General features: G+C 48.2%; 1 protein-coding gene across 8 annotated transcripts in view; it reads left to right on the top strand.

The window, feature by feature from the left end:
• Nucleotides 1-18,324, top strand: part of LOC135911119 (collagen alpha-1(I) chain-like) — a 162,609-nt gene that overhangs the window by 88,054 nt on the left and 56,231 nt on the right. For 7 of the 8 annotated variants that reach the window (XM_065443239.2, XM_065443237.2, XM_065443244.2 and 4 more), the window contains exon 3: nucleotides 16,086-16,180. In XM_065443239.2, coding sequence (XP_065299311.1) covers nucleotides 16,086-16,180 — 95 coding nt within the window. Of the gene's footprint in view, nucleotides 1-15,048; nucleotides 15,246-16,085; nucleotides 16,181-18,324 lie in introns of those variants that run through there. The other variant, XM_065443243.2, reaches the window with a different exon arrangement.

The following is an 18,324-nucleotide window of genomic DNA, read 5'->3' as shown; positions in this document are numbered from 1 at the left end:
CCAGATATGTCTTCTTTTCGTGTCCTTCTTTGTTCTAAGTGGGTGTTTATTAATAAACTATGTAAGGAATAAGAAGGACGGATTGTTGCTGGCCATACCGTAGCTGTCTTGCTCGGCTGGCATTTGAACGGTGGGTGGAAGAGCGGGAGGGGTTATGGGGTTCCAGGACAAATTTCTGTGCCCGGCTATACAGAACAGAAAACTGGTTTTGGGCAAAAACGAATTGCCTAAATGTTTTACGGTGTCGGCGCTGAGTATGAGCTCCACTAGAAGTTCGTAAACAATCCTCTAATTTACAGTACACCCTGGTGCCCTATTATGTAAGGACTCTTTTCCACGGATTCTATTCGTTTCTTGTCACCCGTCGCAACGAGTGACCATTCATAATTCGTAGAGGCATGACGTCCTGGCAAAGGACCTAATGAATTGAAGAATTGAATTCTGGGGTTTTCTGGAATTTAATTGGGGTTTACGGACCAAAACCACGATTTGATTATGAGACTCGCTGTAGTCGGGAACTCCGGATTAATTTTGACCACTAGGGGATCTTTAACGTGTCCCCAATGTACGGGACCACGGGCGTTTTCGCATTTCGCCCCCATTGAAATGCGGGCGCCGCCGCCGCCGGGATTTGATCCCGCGACCTCGTGCCTAGCTGCACAACACCATAGCCACTAAACCACTCGTGACGGGTGAAGCATGGAAGACGAAAAGAATCGTTGCATAACATGGCCCCTGCTATTGACATATCGAGTTTCGGGCTGCGAACACCGCAGTGTATTGCCGTGCCAGGCCTGAAACGTGGAATTTGCGAAATCATGAAGAAGCTCGCGTATGAAAGACCGCACCTTTTCACCGCCGGACATGGCGCGTGAATTTCTCTCTCTCTCTCTCGCTTGTTGGCCCTGTACTTTGGCCATTTTTCAAGGGCTGACCGAGCCGACAACTTCTGGCTTTGTCGGTCAGTCTCTCGCGACAACGGTGGTCAAGGGCGCGCGCAGGCAGAAAATAGCCCCGCGATGTTTGATCTGATACTGTTATCTGCTGACGTCGACGCTGTTTTCTGCACCACCTGCCCGCGGACGCCCGCTTCTTTAAATGCAGTCTTGTAACCCACAGAGACACACTCTCAGGCCGGGATAGCGTAGCGATTCTATTACAGCGCTATTCCTTTTCGCGTTCCGTCAATGCATTAATTAAAGATTCCCATTAATATATACTTGCGAGTACGGTATACCCTATGCGGCCGTTGCCATGGAACGCCTTCTTGACCAGTGAATCTTCAATCTGTGTTTTCAGAGTACTATTGTAAAGACAAAATGTGTCCCTGTCGAGATGTCATGGTGTTAAGTCTCAGCGAGACACGTACGTTCTGGATAGTTATTCCAGCTCGATATGTGGACACATACGGCTTCCGCGCGAGCTGTAGGCTAAAGCGATTTAATGGAAGCAGACAATGCTGAAAACTTAGAAAGACCGATGACACCGTGGAGCTGTGGGATAATTCCAGATCGAATTTGGACCCCTCATGGCAGAGTTGCTGCAACAGATCCGCGTGTAGCCATCAGCCGTGGTCGAACAAGGGATGTCGCTAGAGCCCACTTCGCCACATGGTGTAGGGGTTGGAGGACGGGCTTCGGGATGGAAACCCACAAAACTTGGGAGGTTTTTATTCTTACATTATGTACAGGGCACGTGAGCGACAAGTACCAGTCGTACAGACATTACGGGCCGGCAGCAACTCGGACGCTGCGGCCCGCGGCAAGAAGTTCGAGAGAGGTGAATCAGGGAATCAGGGCATGTCCCAGAATCCTCAGGTCTCTCTGGAAGGCTTCTTATAAGCCCTTCGAGCACTGCAAGTCACGTCATGTTTGACCAATGGGAGAGTCCACTCCGATGACGCCACTTGCAGCCAATGGTAGGCGCCCGTGTCGCGTGGCACACCTGTCGGGGCTCTCTGCGGTCTTGCCACGCAGACTGGCAATCCACTTGTAGGCTGGAGAAGGAGGGGGGGCTGCACCTGCTCCATTGTCCGACGCCCACCTGCAAATCCCGGCGACTCGGCTCCGCAGCGGTGGCAACAGCCTTCTTCAAAGACGAAGGGGGTCGATTGCGCTCCATTGTCCCAGGCCCCCTTCTAATCCCGGCGACGCACGAACTTGTTGCCTTAAACTTGTTTGCTCGGCCGCTTCTCTGGAATGCGCTTTCCTGCCTCTGCATTCCTCAATTAGTTGTGCTGCCACTCGAAGCGGTTTGGGGAACTCGAAGTAGCCTCAGGAACCAGCTCCATATCTAACAGCTCGTCCTCGCCCCGGTTGTTCTGAATGGCCGGTGAACTCAATTCGCTGGCCAGGAGGAACGCAGAAAGAAGCTGCAGGGTACTGGGGTCGAGCCTCGTTTGACGAACTTCGGGATCCTAGGCCCCGGAGAACAAACGTCAAACAAACCAAACAACACAGCGCTGCACCACGCGTAAGCGCAGGCTCTTCACCCCTGACTCGCCAGGCTATTACTGAGTCAAAATCAACCCTGATCTTTTAGTTCCCCAATTTTGACAACAGTTCCAACCACCCTTCCAAACAGCTATCCATTTCTCCTCGATTGCCGACAAGACCAGAGTACTATTGTTGTTGCAAAACAAAAGGGTCGCTGACGATGCAAACAACAAATGAAAACAGCCGAACATAACTTAAGTGGCCTATCTACACGAACAGCATGTTTCCAATCTATCGCAGTGGCGTACTTATCGCACGTATTGGTGCCACTGAACAATCTGGTCAACCTCACATGTACGTAATCACAAGCGCACTAGCCTTGTGGTCACTAAACAAAACGCGTACTTGCGTTGTAGGCAAACTTTTCATTTACGCTTACTCACGTTTCTTTCCTGAAAGTCCTACAGGACACGTGACATAAACGAACAATTAAACTTGCGGGACTTACACACTCCGCAGAACCCTTAAAATAATGCGTCTTAATAACTCGTTCCACGCATACTTATCAGAGAAGTCAGAATACGGCTGCCCTAACACACACGAGCAACCCAGTCATAAATCTGCTTCCTTCCGTCCACACAGGACATGCGCTAATGGAACTAAGAACGCTTCTCAGTGCAAATCATGCACTCACTGAAAATCTACGCGCTTAACCTTAGAAAATTCAAAAACACATAAAAAGCAGGTTAAATAACACACGCGCTTTACCATAGGCCTCTGAACGATAACCTTGACCTTCAGGTTACTCGCACACAGAAAAAAAAAAGCCTATCTACTTATTAATGAGCATCTCGCGAGACTACATGTTTACACAAACGCGTCTTTCAAATCACGGAGCTTCTCAAACGAAAACACAAACAAAGCTCAAACCTTACACGTTGAAAGAAACTCTAGTCTCAAATCGCGAAATTTTCCGATGCTCAAAAATAAAAAACAAACACTTCATTTCTACGGAAGCGCTCTTGGCCTCCCTTTGCAAACGCTTACGTATGACTCATACTTTGAGTCTAACCCGGGGTGGACGTGGTCTGAAAGCTACTCTGGCTGCCGAGAGACAACAAAAGGGCTGATTCACTATCAGCTCCCCCAAGACGTTACGGTCTACTGCCAATTTGCGTCCCCGCGCCCCGCTTTCAACACAAACTCGATTGACCGCGTCGCTACTCCCCACCTGGTCTCGTCCTGCCACCTTGCGTTTCTTCGAACTGCACGCTGAGCTATGAAAAGAACTACGGAACGACGAGGAGATTAACAGCCTCGTGCCCTTTGTCCGCGTCCGTGCAGAGCATTCTTCGCGGTCCCCCTTTGACCGGTGGCTCGACCATTCTGGATGCGTCAACATCGTCTTTGACGACCGCACCTTTTTCCTCGCGCCCTGCCCATTTGGGTTTCTCGCCATCTTTGGCGGCGCCTCATTAGTTACCGACTTTCGGTTTTTACAGCGCTTCTTTTTACGGCGCTTTCTCTTTGCACTAGCCTTCATGTCGCCTTCTCGTGCCTCGTGCTGGCCGGTACACATTTCGTCGGCCCGGATCGGTCTCTTACCCGCACAGTCTGAGTGATTTACATTTAAATCTACTCTCTCTCTGCCTCGACTGGCGGACAGCTCAACCGACTCTGGCACAATGCAGCAGGCTTTACTCGAGTAAGACAACTCGCACTCTTGCGAACTGCCCTCTACTACATTGCCCAGCGCACGCTGTGAATCGGCACACAGCCCGTCGGTATCGATCGCTGTCTCACGCGCACAGTCCGAATGATTAATAACGGAATCATCCCTATCTAGGCTATCTAGACTGGCGGAGAGCCGCACCGATCCCTGAACAATGCAGTTGTATTCTCTTGAGCTACGCAGCTCGCAATCCTGAGAATTACCCTCAACTGCACCGCTCAGCTCGCACTTCACTTCTGCACGCACATCTGGCTCTACATGGGTGCTCGCTTCTGTCTGGTCAGCAGTACCCTTTTCTTCGCTAGCAACCTCGCTAACATTACCAGCGACGCACACGCTCGGTAACTGTGCCAATTTGTTCGCAGCTGGCCTAGCTGTCTCTACAGTCATCTGTTGGCACAGCACCTCGTCGCTCTCCTTGCGGCCTTTAACGGCCTCTGTTGCCACTAAGGCATCGTTAGCAGCTAGCCTTTTCCCTTCACTTATGACTCTGCAGCTAATCTCACAGGCACTACTCTTCTTGTCGGCTTCTGGCGAAAATCCGCTCGATGCTGCCTCATTCTTTCGCTCTGTACTTCCTACAGAATTCTCAGACAGCCGTTGTCTCTGTGCCAATATCTGATCACAATACTGTATCTCTTTGATCAGTGCTGCCTTCTCTCTCTCATACTTTTCCTCTCGCTCAAGCTTACGTTGATTCTCACGTTCGCGTGCCTTCTCACGTTCGTGACGCTGACACCTAAGAGTAAGTTCTTGAAGCTCCTGCTTCCGTTCATTCTCGCGTTCTTCACGCTGACGCTCACTCCTAAGCTCACGACGCTCTCGCAAACGTACACGACGCTCTCGCTCCCGTGGCTCCTGTATCACTTCCCAAGCAAGCTCAATGCTTTTATCATCATTGCCACTATCTTGAATCGCCTTTATGATAGCTGGCGTTTCCATCCGTTCGTCCGCCTCAACTCCCAAATCGTCACACACCAACAACAAGTCTAACCTCGTCAACCTTCTAAGATCCATGGCAGCTGCCCCGACAGGTGGTTAAAACTGTTTTCCTTAATTAATTTGTGCAAACACACAATGCAACAAATTCCCGATTCCCAGAACTATCAAAATTGAACACACAACCTTTGAGTCTGGCGAATCATAAGGAAAAAAACCACGCGCTCACTTACGGTTGCAGCACCTTGCCATCCGGTTCATTTGTCCGCTGTTCTGGGTCGAAGGCTCGCTCCTTCTTCGATACTCCCAGTCTCTTCGGACCTCTTTCGACGAAGGCTCTCTCTTCTTCGCTCTTCCCGGTTCCTTACGATCTCTCTCGACGAAGGTTGATTCGTAGCGCTGCCACCAGCTGATGCATTCGGAGGCGATCCCACCGCTGCCACCAGATGTAGGGGTTGGAGGACGGGCTTCGGGATGGAAACCCACAAAACTTGGGAGGTTTTTATTCTTACATTATGTACAGGGCACGTGAGCGACAAGTACCAGTCGTACAGACATTACGGGCCGGCAGCAACTCGGACGCTGCGGCCCGCGGCAAGAAGTTCGAGAGAGGTGAATCAGGGAATCAGGGCATGTCCCAGAATCCTCAGGTCTCTCTGGAAGGCTTCTTATAAGCCCTTCGAGCACTGCAAGTCACGTCATGTTTGACCAATGGGAGAGTCCACTCCGATGACGCCACTTGCAGCCAATGGTAGGCGCCCGTGTCGCGTGGCACACCTGTCGGGGCTCTCTGCGGTCTTGCCACGCAGACTGGCAATCCACTTGTAGGCTGGAGAAGGAGGGGGGGCTGCACCTGCTCCATTGTCCGACGCCCACCTGCAAATCCCGGCGACTCGGCTCCGCAGCGGTGGCAACAGCCTTCTTCAAAGACGAAGGGGGTCGATTGCGCTCCATTGTCCCAGGCCCCCTTCTAATCCCGGCGACGCACGAACTTGTTGCCTTAAACTTGTTTGCTCGGCCGCTTCTCTGGAATGCGCTTTCCTGCCTCTGCATTCCTCAATTAGTTGTGCTGCCACTCGAAGCGGTTTGGGGAACTCGAAGTAGCCTCAGGAACCAGCTCCATATCTAACAATGGGCACTTGTCTTCATCGCGGCCTAAAGTCCCGTTGTCGAAACATTGGCTCCAATCTGATAAATATCCTGCGATTCCCAGCCCTGTTTGGCTTGACACATACATGTTTGCTTGTCGATTTCGAATTCAGTGTTCCCTCCTTACGTCACTTTTTGGTGCTTTGCTACTCCGCGAAATAAGCGTAGGTCGGTGCTTTGCAAATTTGCGTAATCTGCGACCTGCCAACTTCGTAGCATGTCGCAGCAAGTGTTCATATGTTCACTTGTCGTGCAGAGACTGCGCGTTCGCCAGCTTGTTTTTTCTGCCGCTTTCATTTCCTTTCCATTTACGATGAATACGAACATCAATAAAGTGGGCTCCAATCCACGCTGTGAAGGCGGTTTGCCAGCGAAGCTGTGGTATCGCCTGATCCGATAGACCAATGGGACGTAGCCTTGAACGATTGAGCAGCGCGCTACATGATTGACAGCAAGACAATTAAATGAGCGTGACGCCGCTGTGCATATAGACGTCGCTGTTTCTTTCATCATCGTGTTCACGCTGCTCTTCGGGAGTCCTGACTATGCGTGGCCTTCCCGTAGCGCTATCAGATCACAAATGAAATCAGTTGCTAGGCGGGCCCTCTTTTAGATATGAAGGTGTAATGACGTCACTCCATGCTTCGTATGCTATAGTTGCTGCTTCCCGGCAACAACAGCTTACGTAACCGTAATCTTTACCGGGAAACGCATGCTGCGGACGTGTTGTTCGAGCGCGCTTGATCATCCATCATATGGTTTTGACACTTGTGCTTTTCTTTATTGAAACGAATACTGGGTGTGTTTTGCATGCCTAATTCCAATGTAAATATGCACTTTTCGCTTCAATTCGTGGAAGAGTTTTCTGTCGACTGTTGGGTCGACGGAGACGAAGTAATCTCGGGATCCGAGTCATGTAGTTCATCTGCGCTCTGAAGCGCACGTCTACCGCTTTTACAGACAGAACTGAAGCAATAAACCATACCCACGTGCGTCTTATGGATTCAGCGTTTCGTGGCTTTGTACAGTTTAGTGGTTTTTGGAGTCATAGAAAAACCTACTTCTGCACTCTGCGCGTGCCTGCGTATGGACGGAGAGGGTGCCGTCAAAAGATGCTAGTGTAAGCAAGCGATTCTGTGCCAGGCGCGATCGGGAAAGTCAAAAGACTAGCTGCCTTTGCGTGCCCGTGCCGTGTCAACGTTTTCTGTATAGACGAGTAAGAGGATTTCGCGGGAGAGGAAAAAATGAATAAATATACATACATATATATATGGATCGGATGATCCTATTTTGCGGTGGTATAGACTCGTTGCCATCCGCAAGCTTCCGTGTCTATTTATAAGCCTTTTCCTTTTTGTCTCCTTGCTCGTGTGCGTTGGCGCGGCGATCAAGTTGTCTGCTTTTCAAATTTGTCGTCTGCGTTTTTTGATCCTGCCGCTGCATGGTACTGAAGACGGTAGATTGTGGTGCTGCGTCGGGAGGTCGCGTATTTTGTTGATGGGATTCACATGCCCTAATGATAGTGCGGCTTCGCTTTGCAAGGTCTCGCTCTTCGCCACTTTTGCAGACTACGCGAGACGACTAATAACTCCGTTACCAAACCCTCCGCCGCCGTATAACCGCGGTTGCACTCGGAGAACGTATAAGGTTAACACTCGAGTACTTTGTGAAGGGAATAACGTAGAGGGGTCGCGAGCGGTTAGCGACTTCGTTAGCGGCACCGGAGAGTTTACGCATCGTAACTTTACCCAACTATCGATCCTGCAGTGCGTCTGGTTCAGCTTTGAGGCAGTAGTGCCGGGCAGGTTGCCATGGCGACGCATTTATTTCCCGCCGCAGAAAGTGAAGGTATGGGTGTGTGTGTGGGTGTGTGTGTATATATATATATATATATATTGAGAGAGAGAGAGAGAGAGAGAGAGAGAGAGAGAGAGAGAGAGAGAGAGAGAGAGAGGGGGGGGGGTAAATACAGGGTGGTTGAATATACATGGATGAATTGACGAAGGCCCCGTGATTTTATTCCCCTCTTTCCCGTCTCATTTGCGCTCGTCCTTTGGATTCGGTGTTACATAACTTCATATAGCGACGCCCGTGGAGAGGTCTGCAATCATTCAAACGCAGTCGTGCACCGTCACGATCTCGGAGGCCACTACTGAATGCCTACGTGCCGCAACTACGAAGGCGCACTTGTGGCGTGCTCCTATAGCGGGCATGATGTATCGAAACTGAAAGGCTGCGCGGACACAAAGAGGGCGTTCTTCCGAGATGATACATCATGTAGTGCCCTTGCGACTGTGCAACGACCGGCGCGGCTTTCTACGCGTAGGGCCTGGGTAGATTTGAGCTCCAGGAGCTACCGATTGATTATCGATATTAATTAATTGCACTCGCACGCTACTAGAATAAGATATAGATCAGTTAAAGCCGGCAACTTCGGCAAACGCCTGCCGGTTGACTTTCGCACTCCAAACAGGGTAACTGTTATAAATATTCCTATCATCACCTCGACAGCCGCGCTTTTTGGTTTAGGCTAGGTCTATTGAAAGGTAGCAGCGATGTTACAGTTTACATGAGTAACAGCAGCGGCAGTGAGTCGTGCTATGAATGATGTACCACCTTTAGCACGCATTCACGCGGGTCATTGCGAAGGTCGCGTGACCGAGCGAGACTGGTGACCAGGAGGCATATTTGCATGTCCACTCCGTCTGGTGATGATGGAAGAGATAATCATTCCTTTTGAAACGGGGAAGTACACATGCCACCAGGCTCGTTTTTTAGCGCTTTTTTCCCTCTAGCGCAGAGCTTTTTCGGTTTGTTTACGTTCTAAACGTAGAGGCCTCACCCTAGTTATACCGTGCTTAAGGTTTAGACGATTCGCTGTGAGCCGCAACTCTCTATCGACTTTAATTTTTCAGTGCATTGCGGTGAGAGTCTTTATGTACCCGAGGTGGCGGAGAATCAACACAGGACTAGGCTGGCTAGACGCTTCCTAATCAATTTTGCGTCGCGCTATTGCGCGGTGGAGGATGCTCGTAGGCCCCCTTTCGCTCTGTGTATGTCTGAGGGAACAGCTTAACATTAGTTTTCTTTCCTGCTATGATTCAAGCCTGCGTGTCGTCTGATTGGATCGCGCGACGTAATATGGCGCTTCGAGAAGTCGAGGGTAAGGGGATGGCAAATCATAAAATTAAAGACAGGCCGATACTGAGAGGAATCGAGTAGAATGCTGGAGCCCGAGCGACGTGGGAGGGAGGGAAACGGGAGAGAGGGAGAAGGGGATGCCTAGAGCGCGGGAAAGATGGGAGAGACTTGGAGCGAAACTCCGCACTTCTGGTCTGCCTAAATGGTTGCAGCACGGTGAACGCCGCAATCCGTTACTACTGCGCGGGAAAATATAGCGCCGAATTTCGCGAGCTCCTGAGCCGTTTCTTGGACGCGGCCCTAGAATTGTAGAGCCATCGTTGACTGACCTGTTTGTTCGCAGTCTGTTAGGTATAACTTAATCGCTTTGTCTGGTTTACGGTATCAACCACACTTGGAGCATTTAGAGCACATCTCAGCATTTACGTGTTAGACATCGTTTGATGAAAGCTATGGCCTGTCGAACTATATCTGTTGTCCGATTGCAATCACTGCTACGATACTACATAGGCGTGCTCCTCAAGTTTAACCAAATCTGTCGAACTGCAAGTTAGTGGCGCAGTTACCGTTCATTTTCGTTGATTCCATAGCCCTGCGATAGCGGTCGATGCTGGAGGTGAGGCTGCGTTGTTTCTGCGAACTGGGTTACCATCGTGCACGAAGGAAACGTGAACAAGTTAGGCCTGGCCGAGCGCGTTCGTTTCGTTTCCGCTTTCGCCGTCTAGTGCGACGTCGCCATGATTTCGGCTGCTACGATTGTTTTATGGCACACGGTCACCTGTGACGGCCTCGTGCGTTTCTTTGGCAAAACTGTACTTTGAAGTTGTTTCACAGAAACGATGGTTCTACCCAACACTTTCAAATTCGCGTTTCATTTGTCCACCATAGTAATCTCGCATACATGTGCCCCTGCTGACGTTGTAGGCTGATCCTTTGCGTCGTTTCTCAAGTGTCTAGGGTTGTGAGGTTGGCCTCTTGGCGCGTCGTGCTAAAACAGCACTACAGCCTAGCGCGTACTAAACCGTTGCGTGAGAGAAACACGTGTTTCATGTGTGTCCTGGGTTCCTTGTGCGTTGACGCTGTAACGCTGCAGCCTCTTCGACGCTGCACGCATCTAGAGAGACGGCGTTTATGGCAACGCACTCTCGCGTCGCGGACGGACGGTATCGATTTTTCGCCCTTCCCGCTTTCTGCCGCCGTAGGCTGGCGCTCCCCCCCCCCCCCCTCCCTCTTCGCCTTCTGGCGCTCTCCTTTGTCACCTAAGCGCCTGTAGCGCCATCTCGGAAACGACGATAGGTCGCGTGAAGGCGGCTGCTGGCGGTGGGGTCACGCTGGCGTCTACCGTAGTTTCGTCATTTTTTTTTAGCAACTTTCTTTTTTCTCGTCCCTTTCCTTTTTTTTTTTTCCAGCCTGTATTGCTGATCTAGGCGAGCCAAAAACTATGGGGTTGGCAATGAGAGTGGCAGCTGGGCTTCTTCTTCTTTTTTTTTTTTTCGTTTTAGTCCTTACCCTGTAATCTTGCATGCCACCTTTCTCAGCCGCCTCGTGACCTAGCATTAAAAAATGAAGAAAATATTGAAATAAACAGTTGCGTTGACGTGGGCACCAATAGTGCTGTGGAAGCAGGTAGACCTCCCCCCCTCCCCCCCTTTTTTTAATGCCAAAATGATCGACTCTGTATGATTGGGATCTGAAAGATTTGACAATGAAAGACATTGCAAAAATATTTTGCGCATTTCTGGGCACATTGTTACTGTTAAAAATAGAAACAATGAACTTTACACCATGTGGGGTGTAAGTTTGCATTTGCACATGTACTCGTCACTGTAGTGTTCATTTCGTTTCGTAACTCCTTGCGCCAGTGGCTATGGCGCTCCGATGCTGAGCACGAGGTTTTGGGTTCGAGCTTAGGCTATCATTTGAGGGGGCCTATAATGCAAAAACTCGTCCGTTTAGGTATAGGTGCGCGTTAAAGAAGCCCAGATTGTCCAAATTAATCCGGAGACCCCCCCCCCCCCACACACACACACATCCTTCATAGGCCCACTGTAGCTTTAGAGTCAAATCGATCAGGAACGGCGCTGTAGGCGTTCCGGTCAGGAGTGTTCAGGTAGCCGAACAGTAATGCGCTCGAGAAGGGTGATTATCATCGTTGTGCGACAGGATTACACTCTTAAAGGGACCCTGAAACGCTTTTGACGATTTTGTACAAACGTACTGAGTCGTTAGAGTAGGTCCTTCTGATCATTAATTGACACATCTAAATGCCCCGCGTAAAGTGTGCACTTTTCAGCCGTGCCTACCCATTTGACGTAAATTGTCCTAATGACGTCAGTAGGGCTAGCTATCCAATTGGCTGCACAGGGCGCGTCATCGATAATCTTTCCAACTTAATGGCGAACAAATGTTGTTCGTAATATTTGGAATGTTAGTTAATTTGTTTCTGTAAAAAGAAAGTAACAAAGAAAATGCGCGGTAACAATTTCTCAGTACACTTAAGCACTTCCGGCACATAGCAAGTGTTGTCTGCTTGTGCCACAACGTGCTCCGTCTTACGAGAGCTCCGCGGTCACTGTCGGTCTGTCTTTTCGTGAACACCGTGAATCGCCTTTGTTGCGTTGTGGGCTGCAAACTTAGTGACTGGCAATATGTCAAGTAGCGATAACGTGTCCCTCTACAAGGCAGCAGACGAGCGGAGCGGCTGCAGCGCATCGGACTATCGGTATCCGATCGGCGCCAGGATTTGCGCGTTTGCGGCCGCCACTTTACACCGGAGAATTACTACAGAGACTTTTAGCTTGTACGCTATTCCGGTAAACGGGAGCGGTTTGGGTGGATTACCGGATGGTCGGGGAGCAAACGTGAGCGGTGAAGCCGCCTGGTGTTGTAGAGCTCAACCAGACAAACGCATAGCTAAAACTGCAGTAACTCACCATATCCTGCTTCGCCACTCGTGCAAATTTTTGGCAGCGGCGTAATTGTGAACACGATTACGCCACTGTAGAAAATTTACGCCAGCAGCTAAGCAGAATATAGTAATTAGCTCTGTGTTTGTGTGGTTGAGCTTTGCGCCACCAGCTGGCGCCACCAATCTGGCCGCTCATCTTGACGCCCCCGCTAAATCGGAAAACCGCGCGCGCTTGCCCGAATACCGGACACGCTAAAAGTCTCTAATAGCATTTCGCGAGTTTGGTATTCGGGTAAACGCAGGCGAGTGGAGAGTGCCTGGCCGCTTGACCGTTCCGTTTCACGGGATGAACGCAAACGTGAATTATATGCACGGTGCAGCCACTTGTGGCACAGAGCTCAACCAAACACAGTAGCAGTAACGAAGTGTATTATTTGTTGCTGGTGTAAATTTTTCGCAGGAGCGTACTCGTTAACCCATTGAGGGTCGACGCCGTAAATATACGGCGCCGCGAACAGGTCCGAAAATGGTCGATGCCGTATATTTACGGCGCCGTCTGTACGTTTAAAACGCGCGCTAATTTCCTAACTTTTTCTTGCCTGGCATGTGGTGCTACTATGTGGGAATACATGAAATTTTTTCCTCGCGTCTCTCTCTTTCAGTTTTCGTTCTATAGTTTTTTCTTGCTCCGGCGCGTCTGCTACCGCTCGCGCATTGGCACGCTCGCGGGCGCGCGGCGGTTAGTTTCGGTTTTGTTCCGCACGCGGTTTCGGCTTCTTGTGCTCGCGAAACTGATGGCTATCTCGTTCTTGTCACTCAAAGGGTGACCGCCTGTTGCCCGCTCGGTTGTTGCTCACAGGAGTCCGCATACGAAGGATGCCGCCGTGCATGCGTTTCCTTTTTTGGCCCTTTATTCCGAAGTTGCCTCCCACGTCTGCTCAAAGAAGCAGTACCCAGAGGAGGTGCCATGTCTGCGCCAACACCACTCGGCCGCAAAAATATCGCGAGGACACAAGGTACATGCGCGCTGAGTGCAACAAACCGCTCTGCGTGGAGCCATGCTTCAAGAACTACCACACGCTGAAGAAGTATTAGTGCAAAAGGAACATTTGAGACTTGCAAAAAATTTTTGTGTGCACATTCTTCTTGTGTATTTTTCTCGTGTGCACATTGTGTATAACAATGCGCCAACTTTTTAAAAATCTTATAACTTTATTTGCTATTTTTTATTGTTTTTCATGAATAAACAGTCCATACATGCCAACGCCAAACATTTTTTTCTCACTTTACGGTCACCCTAGAAAAATTACAGTAATTTTTTTTCGAAATAGCTCCCTCTGAAGAATTTAAATGTGCAATAAAAAAAATCGACCCTGAGTGGTCGCATGTGGCGAAAAAAATCGACCCTCAAAGGGTTAACATGCTGTTTTTATAAATGTTTAGAATGTTTTGCACTTGGTTAGAGTAGCTCTTTTCTTGGGTGGTTAAGATTTGCGCCAACAGGTAGCTGGACTGTGCCGACCGATCAGGCCGCTCACCTACGTCTACGCTGAAGTTGCTTCATCAGCATGAATTTATGCCTCCACCCATCCGTTGAAACGCTCAGCTCGCCTGTGGTTACGGGAATACCAGACACGTTGGGCGCTGCGACACAATGCTAACAACTCACACTGCTTGGGTAGGTAGCTCTTGCTTGCGGTCGACTGTTACGTAGCTGGCGGAGAGGTTGGGGAGGCTTCGCTCGCTCGCTCTTAAAGAACCGGAAGTAGACGACACGACGTGCCTTCATGGCGCAGAGCCAGGGAAGGCGGAGCTTAACCCCGATCATTCGGCGAACGAGTTGAGGAGAAAATGCATGGTTATGGAGGAGGGTAACTTGTAATCGTCCGTAGCTCTCTTAATATGAGACGCTTCACACAAATTGTGATGCGAATTATTAGCTGTACCCTACGCGTCTCTTCTACTCTTCTACCGTATATTTTTATGTGCGAGTTCTTTGTTAAAATAATATACTAGTTACACTTTCGGAACTCTGCTTTAGTTCGATCGTTACAATACAATGCAAATCAATACACTTTATTCGCTTTCTTTATCACATAATATATGTGATAACATAGCGGAGTCACTCTGAGCACACAGTGCTTGTAAACTTCAGACAGTGGTGGAACGGGTAAAAGTATGGGTTGTCAGCACTACTAAAATGGAGGTTCTCGGTTTACCCTACCCAATTTACCCGATAAAGCTAGAAAAGTTTCAATGTAGAGTTTTCGTTCGTTTTCGAACGTTGGATGACCGCCCCCCCCCCTTCCCCCCCATTCCCTCCTTTCTTCTAAGAAGCAGTTCACCATTCTCAGTCAGACGTCAAGATGAGTCACCAGATCAGGGGGGACGTAGTGCGGGAATTCCCAAATGGCGATGCCGCCAGTGTTTCGCTTTTACGTCGTCGTTTTGTGACGTACCAAGCTTCTGGTCTCCGTGGGAGCCCTCTTTTTATTATTCCAAAAGTTGGACCTTCCCGCGCAGCTTACTATATATATTTTTAATGGATCCTTCGTATCCGCATGTGTAGCGCGAGCTGGCCGTAGTCTACGTCGTTGTGTTGTGCCACTCCGCGAGGAAACGCGGCCGCCGTTATCGGTGTTTATCGGCGGTCACGAGACAAGCCGCGATTACGCCCCGTTGTGTGTTGCGCCTTGCGACGTGTTTGCCCGCGGCGTCACAGTACGATGGATAACACACCGGCAGATAACACACGTTCGGCAGCGCTTGGCGGCAGACGGACGACCGCTGTCACCGGTCGGCCTCTGACCGCTGCCGGAACGAACCGTGACACTGACCTTTCGCCTTTGATTTTTCGTCCAAAAGCACAATCTCGTTGCAACACATGCGGTCACTGAAGACCGTCATGGTTCGAGCGCCCCTCGAGTTCCGTAAACTAGCGGTAGGTTGGGCAACTCGGTACAGTGTCGTGACAAACCTGTGCAGACAGCGCGAATAGGAGACGGTGAACGAGCGAAAAAACACGGCGCCGATTTATTACAATCGTGTTGTTTGTTTTACTTTGCGAATATGTTAATGGGTACAAGATAAAAAAAAGCAATAACTAAGATGATTAAACAGTGACCTTGTAAAATAATGGTATCATGCCATTGCAGGTCATAGGCAGACACTCGTCGCGTGTGCATCTTTTCTGATTGTCATTTCACTCCTGGTAAAACATTGCAGATGCCTTAATATGTTTCTATTAAATTTTTACACCAGGGATAGTCAGTGAATGCAAAACATTTCTGTACTGCTAATGTTGCACACTCTTGTTCCCAGTGTGCAGTTTTTTGTGCTTCATGTAATGAGATGAGTATTTCATTTCATTATTTAGCACTGCTTACGTTTCTGGTTGTTGCTTGCCTGTTTCATCCACAATAAGCCTGATCTGTACATTTTCTGGGTTGACACCGCTCAAAACGTGTCGATTTCTTTGTGATGGAAGGGGGGCACCATCCGCTACAGCTACTTTGAACACCATGTATTTTCCATAGTTGTGAAAGATGATGCCACTGTTCTGCTACACCGAAGTTGGACCCACTGTGAATTGCTACATTTGCATGAAATTTCAGTGCGAAGGAACCAGTGGTTTAGTTTGAAGAGTCATATGTACCTGGTGCTCCCATTTATGCAGTACTCAGTATGTGCAGCAGTATTACGTGTGCATCACTACTATATGCACCACGGAACTATATGTGCAGCAAAGTTCACTCATGGACCTTTCTCCTTCTCTGTGCAGGAATTGGAAGACGCACTTCTCAATCCCGAGAGCCTGGTTGTTCCTGACATTTGCGCTCGGCTGCTCAGGTTTATTACCCGGCAGTCATCTGTTTTGTGAGTTCCCCCTTGGAATCCATGGTTACTTTTAATGCTCCGTGGAATCTACTCTGTTATTCTGTGTATGCGGATGCTGTATTCTCTACCCTGTAGCACAGTGGCCTTTGTACGAAAGTATGCCAGCTATACTCTGCGTTGTTATCTTTAGAAAGAGAGAGAAAAAAACTTTATTGTTGCTCAGTGGATCACTGAGCAGGTGGCCTCAGTCGAGGCCATCTGTCAGCGTGCTTGATGGCATTATCTTTGGAGATGACTTCAAGGATGACTTCAAATTCACAAGTTGACCCTGTGAATTTCACCCTGGGAAGGCCCTAGTGGCAAGCAGTCCAGCTGCTGGTTATTTTTTATTTCTGGCATTATTGTTTTTTTTTAACCTTGCCACTTCACCCATTTCACATTGGAGACATTAATGGCATTAGCTGCTGACTATAAACATTATATTTATATATGAAGTATGCATTATGTATTATATGAAGTATGTTTGCAACCTTAGGCATTGTTTCATATGAGACATGGGAATGCAGTGACCAGTTCCAATTGATGTTTCATATTAAAAAATAACATTGTTGTTATGACTTATGTTTGCATTCTTTTCCTCATTTCAGCATGTCTTTCTTTGTTTTTCTTCTGTTCAATTATTGATGATAATTTACCAACCTAGCATGATCGACATATGTGGCTCTTGCCTCCCCTGCTTTTGCAGCTTACTAATTGGTGGTGGTGTGCACATTGACATGTTGCTGTCGTTAACATGCTACAATTAATCCATGATTATGCCTAGGTATCATCCCTACTGCAGTCCAGCTGTATTGATGACCAGATGTAATGACTGGGCCTTTGTGTTTCATAAATATCATTAGAAGTGAAACACATTTTATTATAGCTTTGTGTTTTTCTGTCAGACTTGTATGTAACGAATTAAATTTAATTACATTTAATCAAATACAGCTACAGGTATTTTTGGAATTGATTGATTACTTTTTACACGGTAATACTCTGTAATTCGATCACTTTTTTCAGCAACCAGTTACACGTAACCAGTTCCTTTAGTCACAAGACGGGTTGTAACAGGCAACGCAGCTTTGAGCACCTGAATTTGGTTGGAAATAAACAACCGTGGTCGTGCCATGCAGCAGCCTCGCAGTTGCACATGTTCAGACAAGCAAATCCGAATTCTCATTATTTGTTTCCCCATCTTAACGTTCAACCAGATGCTGACTAATTATTTGAACTGGCACGGCTGTGGCTCTATAGAAATGACCACATGGAACGTCGATGGCACTAAGTCATCTGAGGACAATTTTTTCAGCTGTTTCACTAGATCTACCATAAGCGCATGCTCTGAATCCCAGCAGCACTGACCTGCTGCATTTCATAAAAAAACCCAGATGCGAACATTGCATCATTGAGTAACTTCAATCTTGTGCTCATGGTTACTTGTTCTTTACAACGTTGCTCTTCCCCCCATCATACACATCAAATAACTTTTCAATGTCGTTGCTGCCATCTTGACAGTATAACAAAGGGAGACGATTGAAGAAAATCTTGAAGAAAAAAAATTGTCAGTGAATATAAACAGGTGAAGGGCTGTTGAGGACGCACTGAAGGAGCCAGGCCAGCTCATTCTGTTTACTGTATTTGTGCCCTATTAATCAAGGTTGGAAGAAGAGTAGCGTAAGAATTAGCGATTACAATTTAGTAATTGCTCAGTTACTTCCCTAAGGCAGTAATTGATAATTGGAATAAATTACATTTCTAAATGAAATAATGGTAATTGTAATTGCCAAGTTTCTTTCTGTGACATACAAGTCTGTCTACATTACAATACAAAACAAAGATTCTTGTTTCTGAGCGTAGCAAAGCTGACTCTTTAATTCAAAGCTGACCATTAATTCAAGTGGTAGTACACATTTAGGTCTCCTGTAACATGCTCAAGCCTAGAGCTAGGCTGAAAAACTATATTCTGAACGTGGCAGTGAATTAGAGGAACTAGTCAGATTTTTAAGAAATACCAATATGGCAGCTGAGACACTTTTGGAACCCCTTTGCTTGTTTTCTTTGTTATGATTATTTTCTCTCACTTTTTGCTTTGCTACCTGCTTATTTTTCCCTCCAGTTCTCGTCCTTATTTCTAATTTCTC

This window comes from Dermacentor albipictus, chromosome 9, assembly GCF_038994185.2.
Source record: "Dermacentor albipictus isolate Rhodes 1998 colony chromosome 9, USDA_Dalb.pri_finalv2, whole genome shotgun sequence".
NCBI classification, from domain to species: Eukaryota; Metazoa; Arthropoda; class Arachnida; order Ixodida; family Ixodidae; genus Dermacentor; species Dermacentor albipictus.
Note: the sequence above shows the minus strand (reverse complement) of the source record. Positions and strands in the feature narration are given on the sequence as shown.